Below are 20,208 nucleotides of genomic sequence, written 5' to 3'. Positions count from 1 at the left end.
TCCATCCCCAGCCTAAGAGGCGCTCGCCCACCATGGCGGCCCCGCAGCCCGCGACGCCCCAGACAGTCCTGAACCTGGTTGGCAAGCTCACCGACCCTGACCCCGACTGCCGCTTCATGTCCCTCAACGATCTCCTACAGCTTTTGACGAACGCCAAGTCCGACTTCCTGCACCACGACTACAACACAGCTGCGAGGGCCGTAGATAGCATCATCAAAACCCTCGACGATCAGAATGGAGAGGTTCAGAACTTGGCCATCAAGTGGTCCGTCCCCATCCGCCTTCTTCCCAAACCGAGTGTGACCACTAACCTTCTCCAATAACAGCCTGGGTCCTCTCGTCGGAAAGGTACCCGCCGCCATCATCGGGCCCATGATTGACAAGCTGTCAATGCTGAAAATCGAAAACGCCGTGGACAACTCCGTGCCATCACTGGCCCTCAGAACCGTCCTCGTCGCTCTTCCTCGCCCTGTCGCCGGGGTCCCCACAACACCCAATGTCCAGGAGGCATACAGAGCTATCAGCAGGGTCTTGATCCCCCGCCTGATTGGCCCTGGGCCTAAGACCAAGGTCCCTCGGACGACCAACATCAAGCTGCCACCCGTGCCCGAGGGTATGCTCCACAACGAGGGCGACTTGACTGGAGAATCGATCGATGTCATGATTGAGGTTGTTCGGTGCTTTGGCCCGCTCCTCGAGCAAGTTGAAGTAGAGGCTATGGAAGAAATCGTCATCCAGATGTTGGAACGCGAGAAGGGAACGTCCGTGGTCAAGAAGCGTGCAGTTGTCGCCATTTCCATGCTTGCCGTGTATCTTACTGAGGATCATCTGCGAGACATTGTCAGCCGCATAACAGATGGTCTTTCACGCCAAGGGCTGAGTCCGGTCACCCGCAAACTATACATCTCCATCCTGGGCAGCATGGCCAGGTCCGTCCCGGTCCGTTTTGGCCCACACATTTCCAAGGCTACACCCTTGGTCATCGACGCCCTGTCCGAATCCGAGCTCGGGGCTCATCTAGAACTGGTGAGCGATGGCGAGGATCTTGGACAGGATTTTAACGAGGTACGGGAGGCGGCTTTGGTCGCTTTGGAGGCATTCCTGGCTTCCTGTCCCCAGGAGACCAAGCCATTCACGGACGACATGATCGCTGCCTGTCTTCGTTATTTGAAGTACGACCCCAACTATGCTGCTGACGATGATGACGACATGGAGGTCGACGACGATGAGGACGATGACGTAGATGAGGATGACGAATTTGACGATGATGACGGATTTGAAGACGACGACGACGACGCTAGCTGGAAGGTCCGGCGCTGCGCTGCCAAAACGCTCTACACCCTGATCGCAACCCGTGGCAGTGGCGATTTGCTGGAGAATGGGGTCCTCTATAACCAAGCTGCGCCGGACTTGATTAAGCGTATCGGCGAGAGGGAGGAGAATGTCCGACTAGAGGTCATCTCGGCATTGGCTCTACTTGTTCGCAAGACCGGTGAAGGACTCCATACTTCAGAACAGTCTCTGGATGATATCGAGCCTGAAGCAATCGCCCAAATGCCTGTTAGCCGCAAGAGACGGCGACAGAACAGTGCAGAAGGAGGATCCCAACTCGCCGCCGTTCCTGGTGTCGTATCTCCAACACTGGATAAGATCCCTAAAACCGGGCCTCAGGCCGACCTTGCCCGTCTCACTCCTACTATTATTAAAGCTGTCACCAAGCAATTGAAGGGCAAGACGGTTCCAACTAAACAGGCTGTGGTCAACTTGCTCGACGATATGGTGTCGGTGCAGCGTGGCGGCCTGTCTGATTATCTAGGCGATATCATCGGTCCCATCATTGAGGCAGTTAAGTCTGCGGGCTCCGGAGTAGCATCTTCCTCGCTGGGAGCAGCCGGCGGTTCCGCTTCTGCTACTCCCAGCACCCTCAAAATTGCGGCGATGAAGCTGATCAGTGATATTACCAAGACCCACTCGTCGGCCTCGTTGCAATCATTCTTTCCCACGATTGTGTCCGGGATCACCTCGGCGGTGCAGGACCGTTTCTATAAAATATCCAGCGAGGCCGTCAGGACTGTGGAGGAGTTAGTCAAGGCCATGACACCTCCGCGGGCAAAAAACACGGGGACGAAGCATCAGGCAGAGCTCAATAAGCTCTATGAAGTGATTATGGATCGCAGCTCTGCTAATGATGCTGATGTCGAAGTCCGTCATCGCGCGATTCATGCCTTGGGAGTACTCATCTCACGAACATCGTCGGCTGATGGCGCTGCGTTGTTACCCACGGGAGGGCGTGAAGCTGGCCTGAGCATTCTTCGAGAGAGGCTCAAGAACGAGACAACCCGTCTGGCGGCTGTTCGCGCAGTCGATCAAGTGGCAGCATCTGCCAACTTGCCTAATCAACTAGACAAGGACTGGGTACAGGACGTTGCGTTGGAGCTTGCCGCCCAGCTACGCAAAGCCAACAGAGCTCTCCGGGCATCGAGCATCATGGCACTCAGGCACTTGACGTTTTCGCCCGCTGCCAAAGACAAGCTGGAGCCTGACACCGTCCGGGGAGTCGTTTCTGCGTTGATGCCGGCTATTACGAATAGCGACACACAGCTCCTAGGACCGTCCCTCATCATCCTTGCTAACCTTGTGCCCTTGCATGCCGACATCGCTATGACCGAGGAGATGACTAAGGCACTATGTGAGCTTCTTAAGACGCACTTTGCTGGCATTGTGCTGGATCCTTTGATTGACTTGGTAGTCAATGTTGGCAAGAGCGGAGCCGGTGGTGACCTGATGAAGGGTCTTCTGAAGGATGTCAGTGTCTCCGGTGACCCTGCAGTTGTAGGGAAGGTTATTGGAACACTTCTTGTGACTAGCGGTGCGTCGACTGGCGTGACGATCGACAGCTTCGTCTCAGAGCTCCGCCAAAGCGCCAAGTTGGGCGACGAGGCCCGTGTGAGCCTTGCTCTGGCGGTTCTAGGAGAAGCCGGGAAGGGTCTTGGTACTCAATCACCGCTTCAGCCTAGTCTCTTCCTTGAGCAGTTCCACAAGGAGCCCGATAAGGTTTCCCTATCTGCTGCGCTGGCACTGGGCAGGGCAGGATCCGGCAACGTCCAGGGCTTCTTGCCCGTCATCCTAGAAACAATGAACCACGGAGGCAACACCCAGTATCTCCTTATCCAGTCCATCAAGGAGATCCTACATTCTATCTCGACTTTCTCCGAACTCGAGAGCTACGCCCCTGATATCTGGACAAAACTCCGGCAAGCATCGGAAGAGGCAGACAACAAGGTGGTGTGCGCCGAGTGCGCAGGCCGTCTCGTCATATTGAACCCGAGCGAATTTATGCCACAGCTGCAGGTGAGAACGTCTCCGGAAATGGTCCCTTGCAAGCTTGCTAACATCAGTAGACGCTTCTCTCAGCACCGTCGCCCGCCGTTCGCGGCATGGCTGTGCAGGCTATTCGGTACACGCTTCCTGAGAGCGACGACACATTCGACGCAATGCTACGTAATGTGCTGGTTGATATGCTTCTCACAATGCTGCAGGACAAGGACATGGAGATCCAGCGACTGGCCATGACGACGCTGAACTCGGCAACGCGCAACAAGCCTGACCTCATTGTGCCGCACCTGGGACAACTTGTGCCGTTTGTGCTTCGTGAGTCGGTCATCAAACCGGAGCTTGTGCGAGAAATCAAGTTGGGACCATTCACGCACCGAGTGGATGAAGGACTCGAAGTCCGCAAGGTACATTTAAACATCTCAGCGAAATTGTGAGGCTTTACTAACGTAGAAACCAGAGCGCATACGAGACGTTATACGCCCTTATGGAAACAGCTTTCAGTCGGATCAACAATATCGACTTTTACGACCGAATTGTTGCGGGACTTAAGGACGAGAATGACATTCGGCAGCTTTGCAATCTCATGATTACGAAGCTGATAGTGATTGATCCTGATGAGACGGCGCGTCGACTTGACTCGATTGCCGAGGCTTATCGATCCGTACTCTCAGTTAAACTCAAAGACGGTGCCGTGAAGCAGGATATTGAGAAGCAGGAGGAGGCCAACAAGAGCGTGCTTCGGGTGACACTGCTTCTCGGAGACAAGATGAAGTCCATCATGGGCAACGCAGGGGCAGCATCAAGCAACACTGCAGCGCCGGGAGGCTGGCTGTCGTACTGGGACTGGGTGAACAAGGACTTTGAGAAGCAGCTTAGGGGGCTGCGGGAAGAGACCAGGCTGCTGCAGACTAGGGTGGTCTAAATGTCGGCATCAATGCGTTGGTTGGTCGAGGCTGGCCAAATGTAGAAATGAATATGAATCACGAGTTTATTGAGCGCAAAATTCGCGGCAGCTCAGAGATTACCTCAGTATTGTTGAAAGACGTTGAGTGTGATGAGCTACAAGTTCGAGGTTCCGATATGTACCTCCCAGTGGCGCTGCGCCGCCGTCTCGCCGGAGTCGCGATATTAGACCAGGTTAGTCTAAGCGGGAGGCACAAAATGGAGGCGGGAAATGACGCAAGAGAGCCAGGGAGGATGGGAATAACACCTCCCCAGTCGCTCTAGGTACATAAGTACTCGTAGGCACCAGGCGCTTTGTGGTGCGAGCAGTCAGCAGTGTGATGAGGATTCGCGATCCCTGGGGGGGCTGGGCGGGCTGGGATGGTTAGGTCGGGGTTTCCATCCTTTTTTTACATCCTTTTCCCCCCTGCTGTTGAGATTGTCTGGATTTATTGTGACGAGTGAACGAGTGAACGAGTATGAGATGGTGAGTGCCCGTTGATTGAAAACGTTGCCGTATTCCACCCAATAAGACACGGCAGCTCCAAGCGACATGTCCAACATCTTTGAATGGCGAACCGTCCTGGTGGGAAAAGTCCGACTTGGCAAGCTTGGCATCGGCCAGGCAGCCGCGTACCTGTTATAGTATTACCGATACTATTGTACGGACACAGTTTGGAGACTCGTGGCGCCTCCGTCATCGCCCCATGCCAAGACGGGGACGCGTTTTTTTCTTTACAAATGCAAACGTTAAGCTGCGTGGGATGTGGGAATTAGTACTAATAGCACGGAGCAGTACCTATGATGGATAATTAAAATGAATGGGTCGTGGCAGGTGAGGGAGTCGGGGACGCCGAGGATGCGGCTCCTTGTTTCTTTTTTCTTCTCTCGAGCCAGGTGAATTTGAATCGCCGCCACTCGTGGAGGATATGATGATGGATTGGTGGATTGGGGATGGGTGTCGCAAGACTCGCAGTGGGATGAACATTGAACATTGACAGGGGGTATCCACAGTCAGTCTCCGCATGCAGGTCGACGGCTTCGTCCATCCCCAGATGAGACATTGGAACCGAGACAGGGTGGGTGTAATGGACGACGAAGAAGTACGAGTAAGGCCGACGTGGATAATTGCGCACTGATACTAATACTAGTAGTAACTTGTCAGCGAACACGCAGCAGGGTCATATCATACAGGCCAGGTACCAGGCCCAGCAGGATCAGATGCAGCGGCGCAAAAGGCAAAGAGTTTAAAGGCGAGAAGCTTAAAAAAAAGCTTCCCTCCATCTGGCGATGGCGAGCCAGTCGGGAGTCGGTGTCCGGCCATGAAGACCCCCCTGGAAGTCTCCGTGACCCGCCCAGTCGCCCCCCACTGCCGCCGCAGGACCGCCGCCAACCTCCACTGGGAAGTTCTACTCGTGCATGCAACTCCCTACCATCCGTGGTGGTTGCAGAGGCGGACGCTCCACCCCGAGATATTGTTAGCTGTCACTGGGCGAGCGCCTAGGGAGGCTGTGACCCAGTATCCAGATGGACTCGGCGAATCCGGGCCATCGCTTTTGATGTCACGACACCTGGTGCGGAGTGCAGGGCGCTCGGTGCTTACTGTCAAGCTCCAACGCCAGGGCAGGAGGGAATATCACTCCATCCACATTCACTTGGCACTCGTAGTCGTGCTGGGTCCTGGTCGAAATCCGGGCAGCTCCTTCCAGTCCCTGTTTTCGAGTCCTTTCCGTCTTCTCTTTTGCGTTCTCTGTTAGATTCTCCTTCCTTCTGAATCTGATCCCCTCTTCTCCTTCTCCTCCTCCTCCTCCTTCCTTCCATTCTTCTCATCCCCCAACACACGCGAAGCTTCCCGTGTTACATACGCCATACCCGCCTCGTCAATGACATCGTGACGATCGCACCACCACTTCCCCCCTCCAGCCTCCGTCGTCCTCATCGACGGCCTTTTCTCCCCAGCTCCCGGTGCCCTAGCCGGAGCTGCGCCGTCAGCATGAACGCCGTCAAGGGCTTTGGTCGCGGCGTGGTCAACGCTCCGAAGCGCATGGCCGAGCTGGGCCCAATGGGCATTCTCAAGAAGATTGGAAACTCGATTGCGCCGCCTCCCTCAACCGCCGAAGATGGACGTGACCAATGGCCCTCGCGAACCGCCTTCGTCCTCGCCGCTATGGGCGGTTGTGCCGGTATGGGCAACCTCCTGCGCTACCCCTCGGTCGTCTACAACAATCACGGTCTGCAGTGGTACATCCCGTACCTGATGTGTGTCTTTCTCATCGCCATCCCCGTCCTGATTCTCGAGATCTCGATCGGAAATGCCTACCGCGGTGGCTGCGTCGTCGCTTACAACAGCATCAACCACCGTCTCAAGGGCACTGGCCTTGCCATGTTATACATTGGCTTCGTCGTTGGGCCGTACTTTGTCGCAAACCTCGCCTGGATCATGATCTATTTCCGCCACTCCTTCCACAACCCCCTACCCTGGGGCGGCCGTGCTACTGAGTTCTATAACGAAGTAGTTGGTATCATTCCCGAGCCCACTGCTGGAAGCTACAGCAGTGACGGATCTAGCATCACCGACTGGGTCCACTATAACGGCATCTCAATGAATGGAGAGATGGTTGGCTGGACTCTGTTCACCTGGTTCCTCGTCTGGCTCTCCATCTTCCGCGGCTGTGGTCTGACTGGTCGTGTCGTTTACTTCACTATGGGTCTACCGATCGTCATCACCATCATCCTCATTGGCCGCTCTTGCTCCCTGCCTAACGCCGTCGACGGTGTCAAGCTCTACTTCGCGACCTGGAGAGGTTCTGAATTGTCAAAGGGTACCGTCTGGCAGACGGCATGTGGTCAGGTCTTCTTTTCCACTGGCGTGGGTTTTGGCTACTTCACCTCATACGCCTCGTACAACCAGAAGCACTCTAATGCTGTCGTCGACTCGCTCCTTGTCGTTACTAGCAATGTGCTCTTCGAGAACATTGCTGCATTCGCCGTATTCGGTGTTGTTGGCTTCCTAGGCATGCACCCCGACCCCGCTGAACGCATTGGAAGCTTCACTGTCGGTTTCCTCACCCTCCCTGAGGCCATCAATCAGATGCCTGTCCCTAACCTCTGGGCCATCCTACTGTTCTTCACCCTTATGGTCCTTGGCTACAGCTCGGCCTTCGCCATGCTTGATGCCGTCGTTACCCTGATCATGGATGCCCAGCCGAAATGGAACCGCATCATTGTTGTCACTTCGGCCGTCGTCCTTTCTTTCCTCCTCTCAATTCCCTACTGTGCCGAATTTGGATACTACCTGCTCACGGGCATCGACCGCTGGACGAACGATGTGGCCCTTGTCTTCGTTGTCTGGGCCGAGTGCGTGTGTGCTACCGTTGTCTACCGCTGGCATGATGTCACTGAGCAGGTCGGCATGCCTTCCTTTGTCACTTACAATTTTGGCTACTTCGGCGGTCAGGTTCTTGGTGTTATTGTTGCTCATACTAAGAACCCCGCCGTTGGTGCCGGAGTTGGCTTCGGCATCTATATTGTCTTCGCCTTGCTCTCTGTCATGGTCGCGAAAGCTCCCGACTCTCGTGCTCCTCGATTCTGGGGTTCCAACACACTGGCCCAGCGGTTTTGGTACGTTGCGTTTTACTCGGTAAGTACCATCTGCTCGTCTGTAAACCAGGGAAGGCCGTCCCAACTGAACCTCGCACTAGGGCAACCAGCTATGCCGCGATTTGAATGTAATTGTCGGGCGCGGAGAGAACTGGAATATCCCCGTGTTCTGGTCCCCCATTCTCCGCTACGTTGCCGCCCCAGCCCTGGCGATCGTCTTCAGCTTTTCATATCCCGGCTTCTATCTGCTCCGCAACGACCCCCTACATATCATGGGCTTCGGAGTCGGCCACATCGCCCTAATCATCATATTTGCCGGTTTCATAATGCCCAAGTGGTTCGACGTTTTTGTACCGCCATCCCGCCGAGGCGAGGGCAAGGTCAACTGGGGTGCTAATGTGGCCGCTGATCCCGAGGAAATGGAGCGGAACGCGAAGATGGAGCAAGCCCACAAGCTCGATGGTGGCGCGATGATCGAGGGATCTGCCCTGCAAAGAGGGCAAGACCTAGCTGCCGTTTCATCAGAGGACGATAGCAGCAACCAGGGTGGTCTCAGAGAAGACACGTCTAAACGACATACCTCGCAGTGAAAGCGGGTGCTGTAAAAGGGGGCTGTTTTATGTTTTCGCACCATCATCCTTGTGGGACATTTCTTATATTCTTGACCTGAACAGGCTTTTGTCGCATGGCTTCTCGACGGAGACAAACAAACACGGCAGCGAGAGATAGATACCTTTTTTGTTTTACCTATTGGTTTTGGGCATGGTTTTGGGCTAAGGGGGGAACCTTGGATGATACCACACACGCAGCATCATACACGCTGGGAAGCCACCGGCGCCCTCTATACAAGAATTATATTGGGCTGCTCCACCAGCTGACAAAGTATTTAAAAGATTGTATTTTGATCTTTGGATCATATATTACGAAGTCCAACTTGGTTGCTAACAATAGGTCCAAACGTCGTCGATCGGATCCGACCCCGAAACTTCTTCTTCGTCCTCGGCCGAACCAAGTAGAACAATCATGAGCGGCTAGGTAAGTTGGGTAAGTACTACGTTAACACGAGAATATAGCGTTTGTATTTTAAAGGACTGTTCCCGCGCACAAGGAACCATCTAGGGAATCCTAGGTCGGGCGAACCTTCCGTCTGAAAGCCGACCAAGGGGCTTGAAAGTTGAGGCTTCTGTCAGCTTTCAGATTAACTCATGCCTTAGGAGCAGGCCATGGAGAATGAAAACAAAACCTCGTCAATCTAGCTACCACTAGAGGCAACATAGACGGACAACATTTCGGTTTACGAATATGTATAAATAGTCCTCCCTACCAGGCCGATCAAAGAAACGGCAGGCCAAGGCTCTCGCCCGCGACGCATTACTTTCATGGGAATTGAGTAATTAGCTAACTGTGTATGTAAATGTATGCTGAATATTCCTATTCCAAAAAAACAAAAAAAAAAGATACTACTAGTACTCGACACCACGTTGACTCGTCACCCCCTCCCTCTCCTTCATCCCATTCAATCCAAGATCGATACGCGCCCATGTCCCAAGAAATGGTATTACGTAAACGACAGGCTAATATTTCCTGTGCACCCAAAAAGGTACTCCAAAGTCCCCGAATAAAACGCCGTCGCCAACCCTGTCCGAAGGGTATCATAGAAATGCAAATGTCGCTCGGCAAGGAAAATGGGCAGTGCCTCCCCTGTGAAGCCAAGGCATAACGGCGGTGGTGAGGTATAACTATATATATACACATACGTATATCTGTTTGTATAAGCAGGGTGGTTGTAGAATGGTATCTAGTAAGCGCGGTCGTCGCCGTAGCGGGTAGGTCACCGATGCGATTCCTAGTGCGTGGCCTGCGGGCGCGTGGGTTGGCGTGACTCGCCATTGTCGTTGTAGCTCTCGTACACGGTCTGGCCCTGATGTTTGTGGCCATTCTCAGGGGTGGTTCCGTTGCCTATCTGCTCCAACTCCACACCCTCAACTTGGCCCTTCTCCGCCGCAGCGGCCTTGTGCTTCGCGGCCTTGACGGCGTCCTTTTCCATGCGCTGCATGAGGTCGACATCGTTGGGGAAGTAGACGCGGCGGACGGACTGAACAGCGAGGTCGAGGACAATGAGCGTGGCGAGCTCCATAAGAATAATGACCCACCAGTTGAGGGTGCGGCCGAAGTTGTGGATGAAGGCGTCGCGGACAATGTAAATGCCAACGGCAGGCTTATACATCTGAGACAGAATGCACATCCAGATGAACCATCCGGCAACGCTGAGAGCGAAGCAGCCAAAGATGATGATAGACTTGGAGTGTGTCTCCAGGATGCTGTAGGTTCCTAGTTAGAAGTTGCGGCAGGTGTTCCGAACCCAGGAGTTACTTACAATAGCTTAACATTGATAAAGACGACAGCTACTGTGAAGCAGACACAGCCCATGGCGTACAAGCTTGTGTCTGATGTAAAGAGCGTGACCTCATAGAATCGCCAGACGGGGTAGTATATGATGACGCTGTCCACGGTAGCCATAATGGCCCACCCGAGATATTGCCAGTAGTTGAAGCCCATGTTCTTCTGGCCAAAGGTATACAACTCGGGCACCTCGAGCAGCGTGTCAGCCGAGAGGTCCTTGTCGAAGATACCGGGGATGATCACCGCCAGCGACGTGAAGAGGACGTTGAAAACTGTCAGACTCCAGTTCTCGTACATCGAAGTGCCCGAATAGCCAGTGGAACGCTGGTAGTGCGCCTGGACCAGATAGAAGAGAATTTCCTTCCAGAACGTGGCCAGGACATACTTGCCCGTACGGACATAGTTCCAGCGTCCGTGCACAAAGAGGAGCTTCTGGAGAAAGCGAAATTGGGCAATGGAATAGTCGGAGATCCTAGCAGCCTGAAGACCCTCGCGGCCTGAGATACCAACGCCCACGTGCGATGCCAGAATCATGCCAACGTCGTTGGCGCCATCTCCGATGGCCAGGGTCATGGACTTCGGCACGTACCGGCGAATAGACTTGACTAGATTAGACTTTTGCGAAGGGGACGCACGGCAGCAAATGACCGAATCTACCATGACGACCAGATCGTAGAAGAGGAGGGAAAGATCATCGCTGTCATCGATAGTTGCCAGAGTCCCTCCATCAACAACTAGGACCGTATGGGGCATGTCGCCTTGTCCAACTTCATTGATAGTCATCTGCAACGTTTCCCGGAGGTCTCCAAGGGTCTCGTCCAAGATGTAGATCGACGAGAAGGGCTTGCACAAGCGCGCTGAATGCCCAATCTCGATAGCCGTCTCGCGCTTGTCACCCGTAAGCATCCATACTTTGATGTTTGCCCTGCGGAGCTTGTCGATCGTGTCCGGGACGCCATCTTGCAGCTTATCCTCGATGGCGGTGGCACCGGCGAGATCAAACTGTTGCTCAATGAGTTCACTGGCCTCCTCAATGCGCTCCCGTCGATCAACCAGGCTGGTCTCGGCCTCGTGGTAAATCTTCTTCCACTTGGCGTAAGACTCTTCGTCAATGTAGCGAAATCCGTAGAGCAGTGTTCTCAAACCATCCGACGCAAAGGCATCAACTTGTTGGAAGCAGCGCTCGAAGGTATCCGCATCCGTCGTGGCAACAGCCTCGTCCACCAAATCATCGACGCTATCATAGGATTGCATACGGCCCAAACTCGGCCTTGGGTTATGTCCATAATTAGTTGATGGATCCTGGGCCCCTTGAGCCTCTGGTTGGTTCTTCCACGGCGAAGCATCCTCCGAGTGTGATACTCTCTTGAGATCGGTGGACCGTCGAACACTATTTCTCCACCCTTGGCTCGGGTTGATCGAGTTGCGAGGGCTAAGAGCCATGCTACTACGCGGCGAAGCGTATCTCTCGCCCTGGAAGCTTTGGCGTTCTCTAGCCATGCTCTGCTCCATGGACCGGCGCCGGCTCGCCCTCCGGTTGATATCGGTGGCCTTCTGCTCTGCCAGGTGGCGAAGCCTGAGGCGATCTCGGATAACGTTGTCTGCGCCTTTGCAGATCACGCAGATGCGACCATCAGGCATCCTGAGAATGATTGACATTCGCTTCCTCTTGCTGCTGAACTCAATCACGTCCAACACCTGGTATGCCTCTACGTGGGGCGTCCCGTCGGGGTTGGTCGTCTGCAGCTTGATAGCGTTGGTAGGGCGATCAATTAGGAGGTAACCAAGGTCGCGCGCGGCCTCCACTAGAGCCAACTCATCCGGATTGGCTGCCTGAAACTCAAGACGGCCATCTTCGGTCCTCTCCGGCAGACAGGTATGGCAGAGCGCAATGCAGAGAAGAAAGTGCTTCGCCTTGCGGGCAAAAGGAGTGTTCGGCTTGCGCTGAATCAGATCCAGCAAATCCTCCGTCTTCATCTCCGGCACCTCATCATGCTGAACAGATTTTCTCCACTGTGCCATGGAAGTACCCGTTGACATTCTCCCAAGAGCGGGTCGCGATGCGTCAGCCCCTTCTTCGGGAGCTTTATAGTTCTTTTCCTGGAGCAACAACGATATCCCGTCGCGAATCAAAGCTTTGGCCTTTCCTTTCTTCGTCGTGGGTTTGCTTTTCTTTTTCTCTGCCGCTTGGATCTTTTTCTGCTTGGCATCCTCGGTCTTCCCCACATCCATATCATGGAGACACGCCACGCCCGCCACGCTCATCTTGCGGAAGTGCATGATGTTCTCCGTCAGGGTCCCTGTTTTGTCGGAAAAGACGTAGCTGACCTGGCCCAGGTTCTCTAGGGTGGATGTCGTATTGACCACCATGGGCGTGTTCGAGATGGGATCGTACAGCTCCGCGTCCTGCATGAGGAGGAACTGCCCAACCTTGACAATCTCCAAACTGATGTACAGAGACAGGGGGATCAGCGTGTTAAACATGATGATATAGCCAAAGAAAATCTGAATATATGGAACGGCAGCACCCTGTAGGTAGAATGCGTACTTCTCCGCGTATTTTTGCCAGAGTGAGTATCCGATGGTCATTCCGGCCGCGAGCATGCACACACCAAATAGCTGGATCAGAATCATCTTGTTAACGACGGACTGCATCCGAGGCTTCTTGGCGCGGACGTTCTTCTGGGCATTCATGCGGATCTTGCACTCCTCTCCCGAATTGATGACGAGGCCAATGGCCATGGCGGTGTTCCGGAGGGTTGAGCCACGGTAGACCACATTAGCCATGGTCAGGGGGAGCGTCTCACCGTCCACAATAGCTTTTCCATCATAGCTGTAGAGATCAAGATTGGGGTCCTCCGAGACAATGGTAGCCTTGGCACTCTTAAGACCCTCCACCGTGCTGCATCTTTCTGCGAAGAGGGGGCAGGCCTGCTTGCTCTTTAGATTGGTCTCGCCATCGAGAGCCATGGTGTCGATGTAGGCGATTCCATTAGGCCCCGTGGCATGCAAAAGTGCAATATCGGCGGGCACGGCATCGTCGCGGTGAAGACGGACAATGTCGCCAACCTGGACATGCTGCCATTGAATCTTTATCCAATCCTCAGTGTCGAGCTTGACGTTTTTTGTTGCTTCGAGGTGATGGCGCTTCTTCTCCTCGTTCTCCGTCTCTTCGTTTTTCCATCCTTTGCCGCTGAACCTGTGGGGCCTGTTGTGCACGTTCTGCCTCACACCATGAGCTAATACCCAAGCTGTGCTTCGGTTCTCCACCTTGTCCAATTCATATCTCCGCCAGTCATCGTATCCTTCCTTTGCCATACTCAAGGCAACGAATACTGCCAGGGGGGCAATCGTGGTCCATGTTCCAACGGTACTCAGGCCAGGGATCGTCTGGACGATACCCACCACGAGGAAGTAAAAGTTGCCTAGTTTGCTGAACTGGTAGATGAGCTGAGCTGGCAAGAAGGTGATGATGGTGTAGCGGTGGGAGCGGATAAAGTTGCTTATGTAGGGCTTTTCGGTTCGCTCGTCGACGAGGCCCTTGTTGCCCACGTCGGTGGGGTTAAGGGGGACATGTCGGCCATCCCTGGTAGGCGGGAGAGGCTTGCGACGGAGGATGGTCTCTATAATGATGAGCTGGTAGAGCGCAGCCAGTCGATCAGCCATTTGGTGCTTCCACGTTACGCGGGCAGGGACTTTTCGGTTCTTGTCGCCCTTCCTCTTCCACATCGAGGACGCCATCGCTCTACTACGTGGTGCGGCGCCACTTTTGCCTTGAATGGGGTAGTCTGAGGATGGGTCGAGCGATTCGCGCGAGGATGCGGCGTGCAGATCGGGCTGCTGGCGGCTAGAGTTGGGACTCTGCTCCGGCGGGTCGAATAATGGCTGTTGCGAGTCGCGGTTGCGAGGATCGTGAGGGTCGTGAGGGCCGTTGAATTCGATGCCGGCGCTGTTACGTATCGAGGCCCCCGCCGAGGGGATTCGGCGGAAGTGCTCGGTGTCGTGATCGTCGTGGGCTCCGTGACCGCCTCGCGACCGACCAGGTTCAGGGTCAGTGCGGCCAGGAGCCATATCGTTGACCAACAGCTCGTAGCATCGGTCGCCTCCAGAGGTCCGTCCGGCACGACGATGTTGCTGCGGACGTGGTCCTCGATTCGGGTGAGGGTACGGTACGTAGTAGTACTATCGTGCGTATCCGGGGATCGCGCGTCAATTATGAGACAGGCGGGAAACAGCGCGACAAGACTCAGACACAGAGGGGCCGGGTGGGTATAGATACAACGCAGGACACGAAACTGTACAAGATAGACTGGTGGGCTGCGAACGACGCAACGGGCAGTGAGAAGAAATGAGTGAATGCCTCGAATGATGCGAGCGAGCTAGGTCAGCAACGAGCCAACAATGGGCGGTACGGCCTCAACCAAGTCCCCGAAGAAAGATCCAAGCCCAAGGCCAATCTTTGAAATCGTGGGTCGCGGCTGCCCCCTGATTGGCGCCTGCCCCATACGCCGTGGCACTTTGGGGAGGCGCAGTGCACCTTGTTTTAACGTGTCACCACCACCTTGCTGGGTTCCCGGCTTCCTCGGCTTCGACCCCAATTGCGTTGTATATTGCTACAATACGCATGGTCCAAGTCTGTAGCAGTGTCCTCCACTCCGGCAGCATTACCCGCATCTGAGCTTTCATCCTCACCTGTGGCAAGCTCGATCAGATGGCGAGTTGTCTAGTTACCTGGGTTTCGAAGACCCGCCAGCCATGCATTCTATTTCGTGGAACCCCCATGTGGTTTCGACTCCACCCAATATTGGCCCGAGGTACCTACTACTACTTTGTGTGTATGAGTACGGAGTACGATTACGGAGTATTGCAGATCACCGAAATACAGTCAGCCCGCAACCTCCGTCTAGCGTAAACTTGACTGGCGTACAAAACCTTGATGATACTTTAAATAGGAATACCCGAAGAGAGAAAACCACGGCTGGGCCTTATACTAGCGTATATGTACTCCGTACGTCCCAACGAGGCGGTGCTCGCCTGTGTTGACACAAGGACACTCCCCCGACCGCGTCTTATCACCGAATAAGCCCCATCATTGCCAACGAAGTTAATCGATACTCATAGCTCAGCCGCTCAAATATGTAATACGAGGCAATTAGAGCCTAGCCAATTCTTCCGGCCCTCCTCCTTATAGAAATTCCTTTCAAACGGAGAAGCCCCCTCGACTGACGTGTCGCTATGCCTACAAGTGCATGGAAACGCATGGTCTGGGCTGGAAACGCATGGTCTGAGCCACAGGTCTACGACGACATCAGCATCATGGGCCTCAGAAACAATGCCCGACCTATTCCGCTCATAGACAATAAAGGGGATGTAGCAAAAGTACGCTTTTGTAGACATTGAAACTATTTTGACACCCGGACTAAAAACCCTAGAGCCGTATTATCATATCACAACAGCGTCCGCTTCCCCCTGGATAACTCTTGATGCGCGGATGTGGTCTCCCCAGCCAGTTTCTTCGACTGCGAACATCCGCTCATCTCTCCTCGACACTCGAGAGGGATTTTCCAACCTCCCCAGCGTCTCATTAAGGCCCGTGGGCCACCCCGACAAGCCTCCTGGGCTTTTCCCGCCCTAGCTTGAATCACCCCTGACAAGAAAGAAGAGAAAAAACATGGTGGAAAGAAATCAAAGTCAAAATTTCCCCGTGGTTCGATATGTGCGTGTAAGATTATTAGGTCTCGAGGAGCAGTGTGGTGGTCAGCCACTGCCATCGCAGACAAGAACTTTCATAGCCAAGAAACAAAAAAAAAAGCAAAGATAAAGTTGAAGTCAAAAGAAGACGCTGAACGGCCAAGAGCCGTAGAGCCAAACCACCCATGTAGTAGCTTCCCACGGCGAAGTTTCGCTCAGTGCTGAGTTGTTCGTCGCCGAAGATTAAACTGTGAACGATCGCTGTCCCGGACATGCATGACCGAGTGTAGAAGGACATAGTCATGCAGATTCATCATGGCCGTAACATGGGCAGCCGCCGCCGCTTCCAGCCGAAACCAGTGATATTGGCAGGGAGTCCCATGTTGGCAAGAGGAGAGGTGATGTGAGTCGAAGAAAGATTATAAAGAAATAGTAGGAACCCAAAGCCTGAAAATGCCCATGGTATAGTAAACATCCCAACAAACGCCCTCCAGTGCAATCGCGCGCGTACCGTCTAGAGCCATCACCATGCTCCGAGCAGACCCCGAAGCCTGACAAAGACCCAGGTGGGACTTCTATTATTGTGTCGTAGGCGGTGCCTCCGGGGACAAGCTTGCTGGATCGACAGGGTCGAAAGACACCAGCTGGTCCATGTCAAGGTCGGCCTGTTGAGAGTGAACATAGCTGGGAGATTGCGACTGCATCGGAATGTTGAGCGTATGCTTGGAGTACATCTCATTCAGGCTGGCGCCATCCTCTGACACGGCACACGAGCCGCCACCGTTGCCACTGTACATTTCGGCAGATCCAGGACGACCCATCATGGCCATGGGAGGGGACTGTTCGACAATTGATGGCTCAGCCGGCCCATGGAACGGCATGGAGCCAGTCTGCACGGCTGTATTGGTCTCGGCGCCTGGCATTGGGGACAGGAACCCTTGGTTGTTGTACGGCGCGCCATAGCCGGCGGGGGCGACGTGGGCGGGCTCTTGAGCTTGCTGTGGGAAGAAGCCAGGGCTGGGAGGAAATTCGGAGGGCGAGGCCGTCGTGGCAGACATAGGATACTGGCGCATATCCAAGCCAAAGCCCGCCTGAGTGTCGATCCGAAGGTTCGCGTTCACTTGGGTGGGCTGTTGCGGGACAGGCGCGTAGATGTTGGGGTTGTGCTGAGGAGGAGCCATCTCGCCGGGCGGCTGGATGTAGAACGAGGGCATGGGCTGGTTCTGGAACATGGCAAAATCGACGGGACCGGGCACTGATCGACTGCGTTGGCGCTTGTGGCCTGGCGGTCGCATGTCCGAGTGCATCTGGTTGAGGCCCCATTGGTTCTGGAACATGTTAACATGGTGAGGGTGGTGGAAGTTGGGCTGAGAGGATGGCCGGGCAGTAGGCGAGACGGGCGCCGACATTGAGATAGCGTGTGGATCGTGGAACTGGTGCGTGTTGGCCAGGTTGTGCAGGTTGTGGCGGTTCATGAACGACTCGAGTGAGACTAGCTTGGCGAGCTGTCCGCTCAGTACTTTGGGGTTGCCGCCCAAGTGGTGAACCAGGCAGTGTGAAGCCTGTTGATCCTGGGTGAAGTCGCCGACCTGGGAGAACCCAGCACCGTTGGAGCAGTCCATGAGGAAGTGAGGTGGCCGGGTGAGCTCGATAACAATGCCACCAATCTTGGTTGGGTCGGTCTCGTTGTTCTCAAGATAGATGTTCTTGACATATGAGAAGGGGTACTCGATCTTGTACCCGGCCTGCTCGTTGTTGATGTAGTAGGTGATAGTGCACTTGTCAGGCGAGTAGAAGATGACCAGGTCCATGGCATTCTGTCCCACACGCGTCCACTCGCCGATGCTAAGGGACCGGCAAGTCAGGTGGTTGATCACTTGGACCATTAGTTTGTCTTCCAACACGTCTAGCTGGGGCTTTCGAGTTCTAGCAACTTACAAACTTTAGCATTCGGATCACCGAGGAGCATGCCGCCGTGGCCAAACGGCGACAACCCTGTACGGCCAAAGTAGTTTCCACCCAGACCCTTGCCAGACTCCATAGCCTGCATTGCCAAATAGGCTCGCATCGACTCGGGAATGGAATCAATGTCTTCACCAGTTTCGAGGCTCTTCTTGGCCATGTTCTTTATCTTTGCACGTCTGTTCTGGATGTCAGCAACGACCACACTGGACACGCCTTGGAGACGCCTACCGATTCTGGAACCAGATTTGGACGGATCGCTCCGTCATGTTGATCTCCTCGGCTATCCTTTCACGGACAAGGGCAGTTGGGGTCGGGTTCTTGTTAAACTCGAGCTCCAGAGTTGTCAGCTGGTCTTGGGTCGCCCGTTGACGCTTCTGGTTCTTCTGCTGCTGGGTCAGGGTGCTTTTTCGGGGTGGGCGCCTCGAGGCCGTCGAGTTCTGGGTGTGTCCGGTGCCGGTTGAGGTCGCAGGAGAAGGTGTCTGCTTGCTTGGCGCAGTAGAGGAAGGCGTTTGAGCTCCGGTCACGCCCGACATCTGATCGTGACCGGACATGGGGGTACCGACAGCTTCTGTCGGACCCAGGGACAGCGGCTGCTCAACCTCGGTGGCCATCATTGGATACACTGTGAGTATCAATGGCACAGAGAGAGGGAATTTGCAGGTTGATTCGTCCGAGAAGAAGACGCCGTCGAGTAGGCCGCGAATGTGGCTGAAGGACTGTTGGACACAGTGAAGGAGCTGTCCTGGTCCAGTGAAGGCGCCACAATAGGGCAAAGCCGTGGTAAAAGCGATGTCAATCGGGAGGGTTTCAGGGAAAGAGTCGAATAAGGTAGCTTCTTGGTAAAGAGTGTCTTTCTCGCTCAGGAGCTGTTAAGGCGATCGTGGAACGAGGATTGGTTGGAGAGGGACGTCAAAGTAGCTACGTAGAGTTGTAGGCTTCGATAGACGCGGGTTGAGCCGAATGAATGTAATGGTGCCGAAAGGAGTGACGGACACCGAATTGGCTTGAAACAAGCAAGAGAGTGACTGAAGGAAAGGAAATAAAACGGACGCGGGGAACGAAAGAGAAGAGGCGGTCACAAGAGAAGAATGACGGGGTTTGGGAAGATGGAGAAGGGAAAACGGGGGGGAGTGGGAGGCGGGAACCAAGGGGGAGGAGGAAAAGAGAATGCGCGCACCAGCACCAGCAGCAGCAGCAGCAGCAGCCTGCACCCAAGACGGGACAGGCGTGGACTGGATGGGTAGGCGGCCAGGGCGGCCAGGCACAGGGCACAGTGGAGTGCCGCACCCTTCAGGCACAGGCTCACTGGCTCAGGGACTGTCCAGGTAGTGGCAGGTGCTGCCCGCCCGATGCACCACTCACAGGCCGTGGCCAGGCCCACACAGCACCACACCCAGTGGCCCAGAGGACCACTGACAGGCCGTGGAAAAAGGAACATGCCCGGAGCTCCAGGCTGTCGCACGACAACGTCTGATCCATCATCCCAGCGGTGCGGGCGTGCACCACCTGGGCTGCAGTGCAGCAGGTACGAAGTACTACGGTGGTGCACCAGTACACCCACCACCACCACGGCGCAGGCACACCTCGCGGCTGCGCTTTCCAGTTGTGAGCATGAGGCTCCTTGCCTAGCGAATCGCGTCACGAGAGGTATGGTGTGCTGCCCTGCCGATCGTCTGCCCTCCCCCCCTCCATGAGCACAGCAACAACAAAACTGTCGTCGCCCGAATCCCATCGTGCACAACGGAGCGACGCCATCCATCCATAATAGACTTGTCTGGGTCCCTCGCCTATTAGGCCTGAATTTGCCCTCCCTCTCTTTAGGCTTCTCTGGCCGCCATCACCCGGCCCGTGGCAAAATAACTAGTACTCGTACTCGTACGAGTACGAATACTAATAATGTGTATCCGTACTAACCGGCATAACCGTGGTTTCAACCCGCCTTCGTCATGATACCTCCACAGAGCACAGACACGCCTGCCGGTCCCTCGCACGCTTGCCCCTAACTGACATCGGACGACGGGGATGGACGGGGATGTGTGGTCATGCGTTGCCCTCCCTGGAAGGCGAGTGGAGGCTGGAGACAGTCAGGGGCAGGGGGCATGAGGGGCCTCTCTTACGGGCTCGTTGGGCCACCACAAAAAGGTACCTGCGCCATACCGCCAAGTCGCGAGGCTACTGCAAGGCACCACCATCGACGTCCCGACACACAAGTGGCACCTTGTGTTGTGCCAGCCTGTGGCCATGGCACGACTTATGTTTTTTAGTCTGTGC

The 20,208-nt window shown here is 54.8% G+C and overlaps 4 protein-coding genes across 4 annotated transcripts; 2 read left to right on the top strand and 2 right to left on the bottom strand.

Annotated features, from left to right (window-relative positions):
• Positions 1 to 32: 32 nt before the first annotated feature.
• On the top strand, positions 33 to 4,258 carry ACO1O0_008645 (armadillo-type protein; the record flags this gene model as incomplete). The annotated part of the gene is made up of 4 exons (XM_083198009.1): positions 33 to 265; positions 327 to 3,351; positions 3,402 to 3,740; positions 3,794 to 4,258. 4 exons carry the CDS (start codon positions 33 to 35, stop codon positions 4,256 to 4,258), a joined length of 4,062 nt encoding a protein of 1,353 aa, XP_083045744.1.
• Positions 4,259 to 6,271: 2,013 nt separating this feature from the next.
• On the top strand, positions 6,272 to 8,468 carry ACO1O0_008644 (sodium:neurotransmitter symporter family protein; the record flags this gene model as incomplete). The annotated part of the gene is made up of 2 exons (XM_083198008.1): positions 6,272 to 7,918; positions 7,980 to 8,468. The coding sequence occupies 2 exons, from the start codon at positions 6,272 to 6,274 to the stop codon at positions 8,466 to 8,468; spliced, it is 2,136 nt and encodes a 711-aa protein (XP_083045743.1).
• A 1,256-nt stretch (positions 8,469 to 9,724) lies between these two features.
• On the bottom strand, positions 9,725 to 14,352 carry DNF3_2 (uncharacterized protein; the record flags this gene model as incomplete). The annotated part of the gene is made up of 2 exons (XM_083198007.1): positions 9,725 to 10,199; positions 10,256 to 14,352. The coding sequence occupies 2 exons, from the start codon at positions 14,350 to 14,352 to the stop codon at positions 9,725 to 9,727; spliced, it is 4,572 nt and encodes a 1,523-aa protein (XP_083045742.1).
• A 2,198-nt stretch (positions 14,353 to 16,550) lies between these two features.
• On the bottom strand, positions 16,551 to 18,548 carry TRF2 (homeobox domain-containing protein; the record flags this gene model as incomplete). Its single annotated transcript, XM_083198006.1, has 3 exons — positions 16,551 to 17,848; positions 17,911 to 18,113; positions 18,166 to 18,548. 3 exons carry the CDS (start codon positions 18,546 to 18,548, stop codon positions 16,551 to 16,553), a joined length of 1,884 nt encoding a protein of 627 aa, XP_083045741.1.
• Between the last annotated feature and the right edge of the window lie 1,660 nt (positions 18,549 to 20,208).

Source organism: Amphichorda felina (genome assembly GCF_050947745.1).
Source record: "Amphichorda felina strain 45539 chromosome Unknown scaffold_9, whole genome shotgun sequence".
Classification (NCBI taxonomy): Eukaryota; Fungi; Ascomycota; class Sordariomycetes; order Hypocreales; family Bionectriaceae; genus Amphichorda; species Amphichorda felina.
This window is presented reverse-complemented; position numbering and strand designations above follow the sequence as displayed.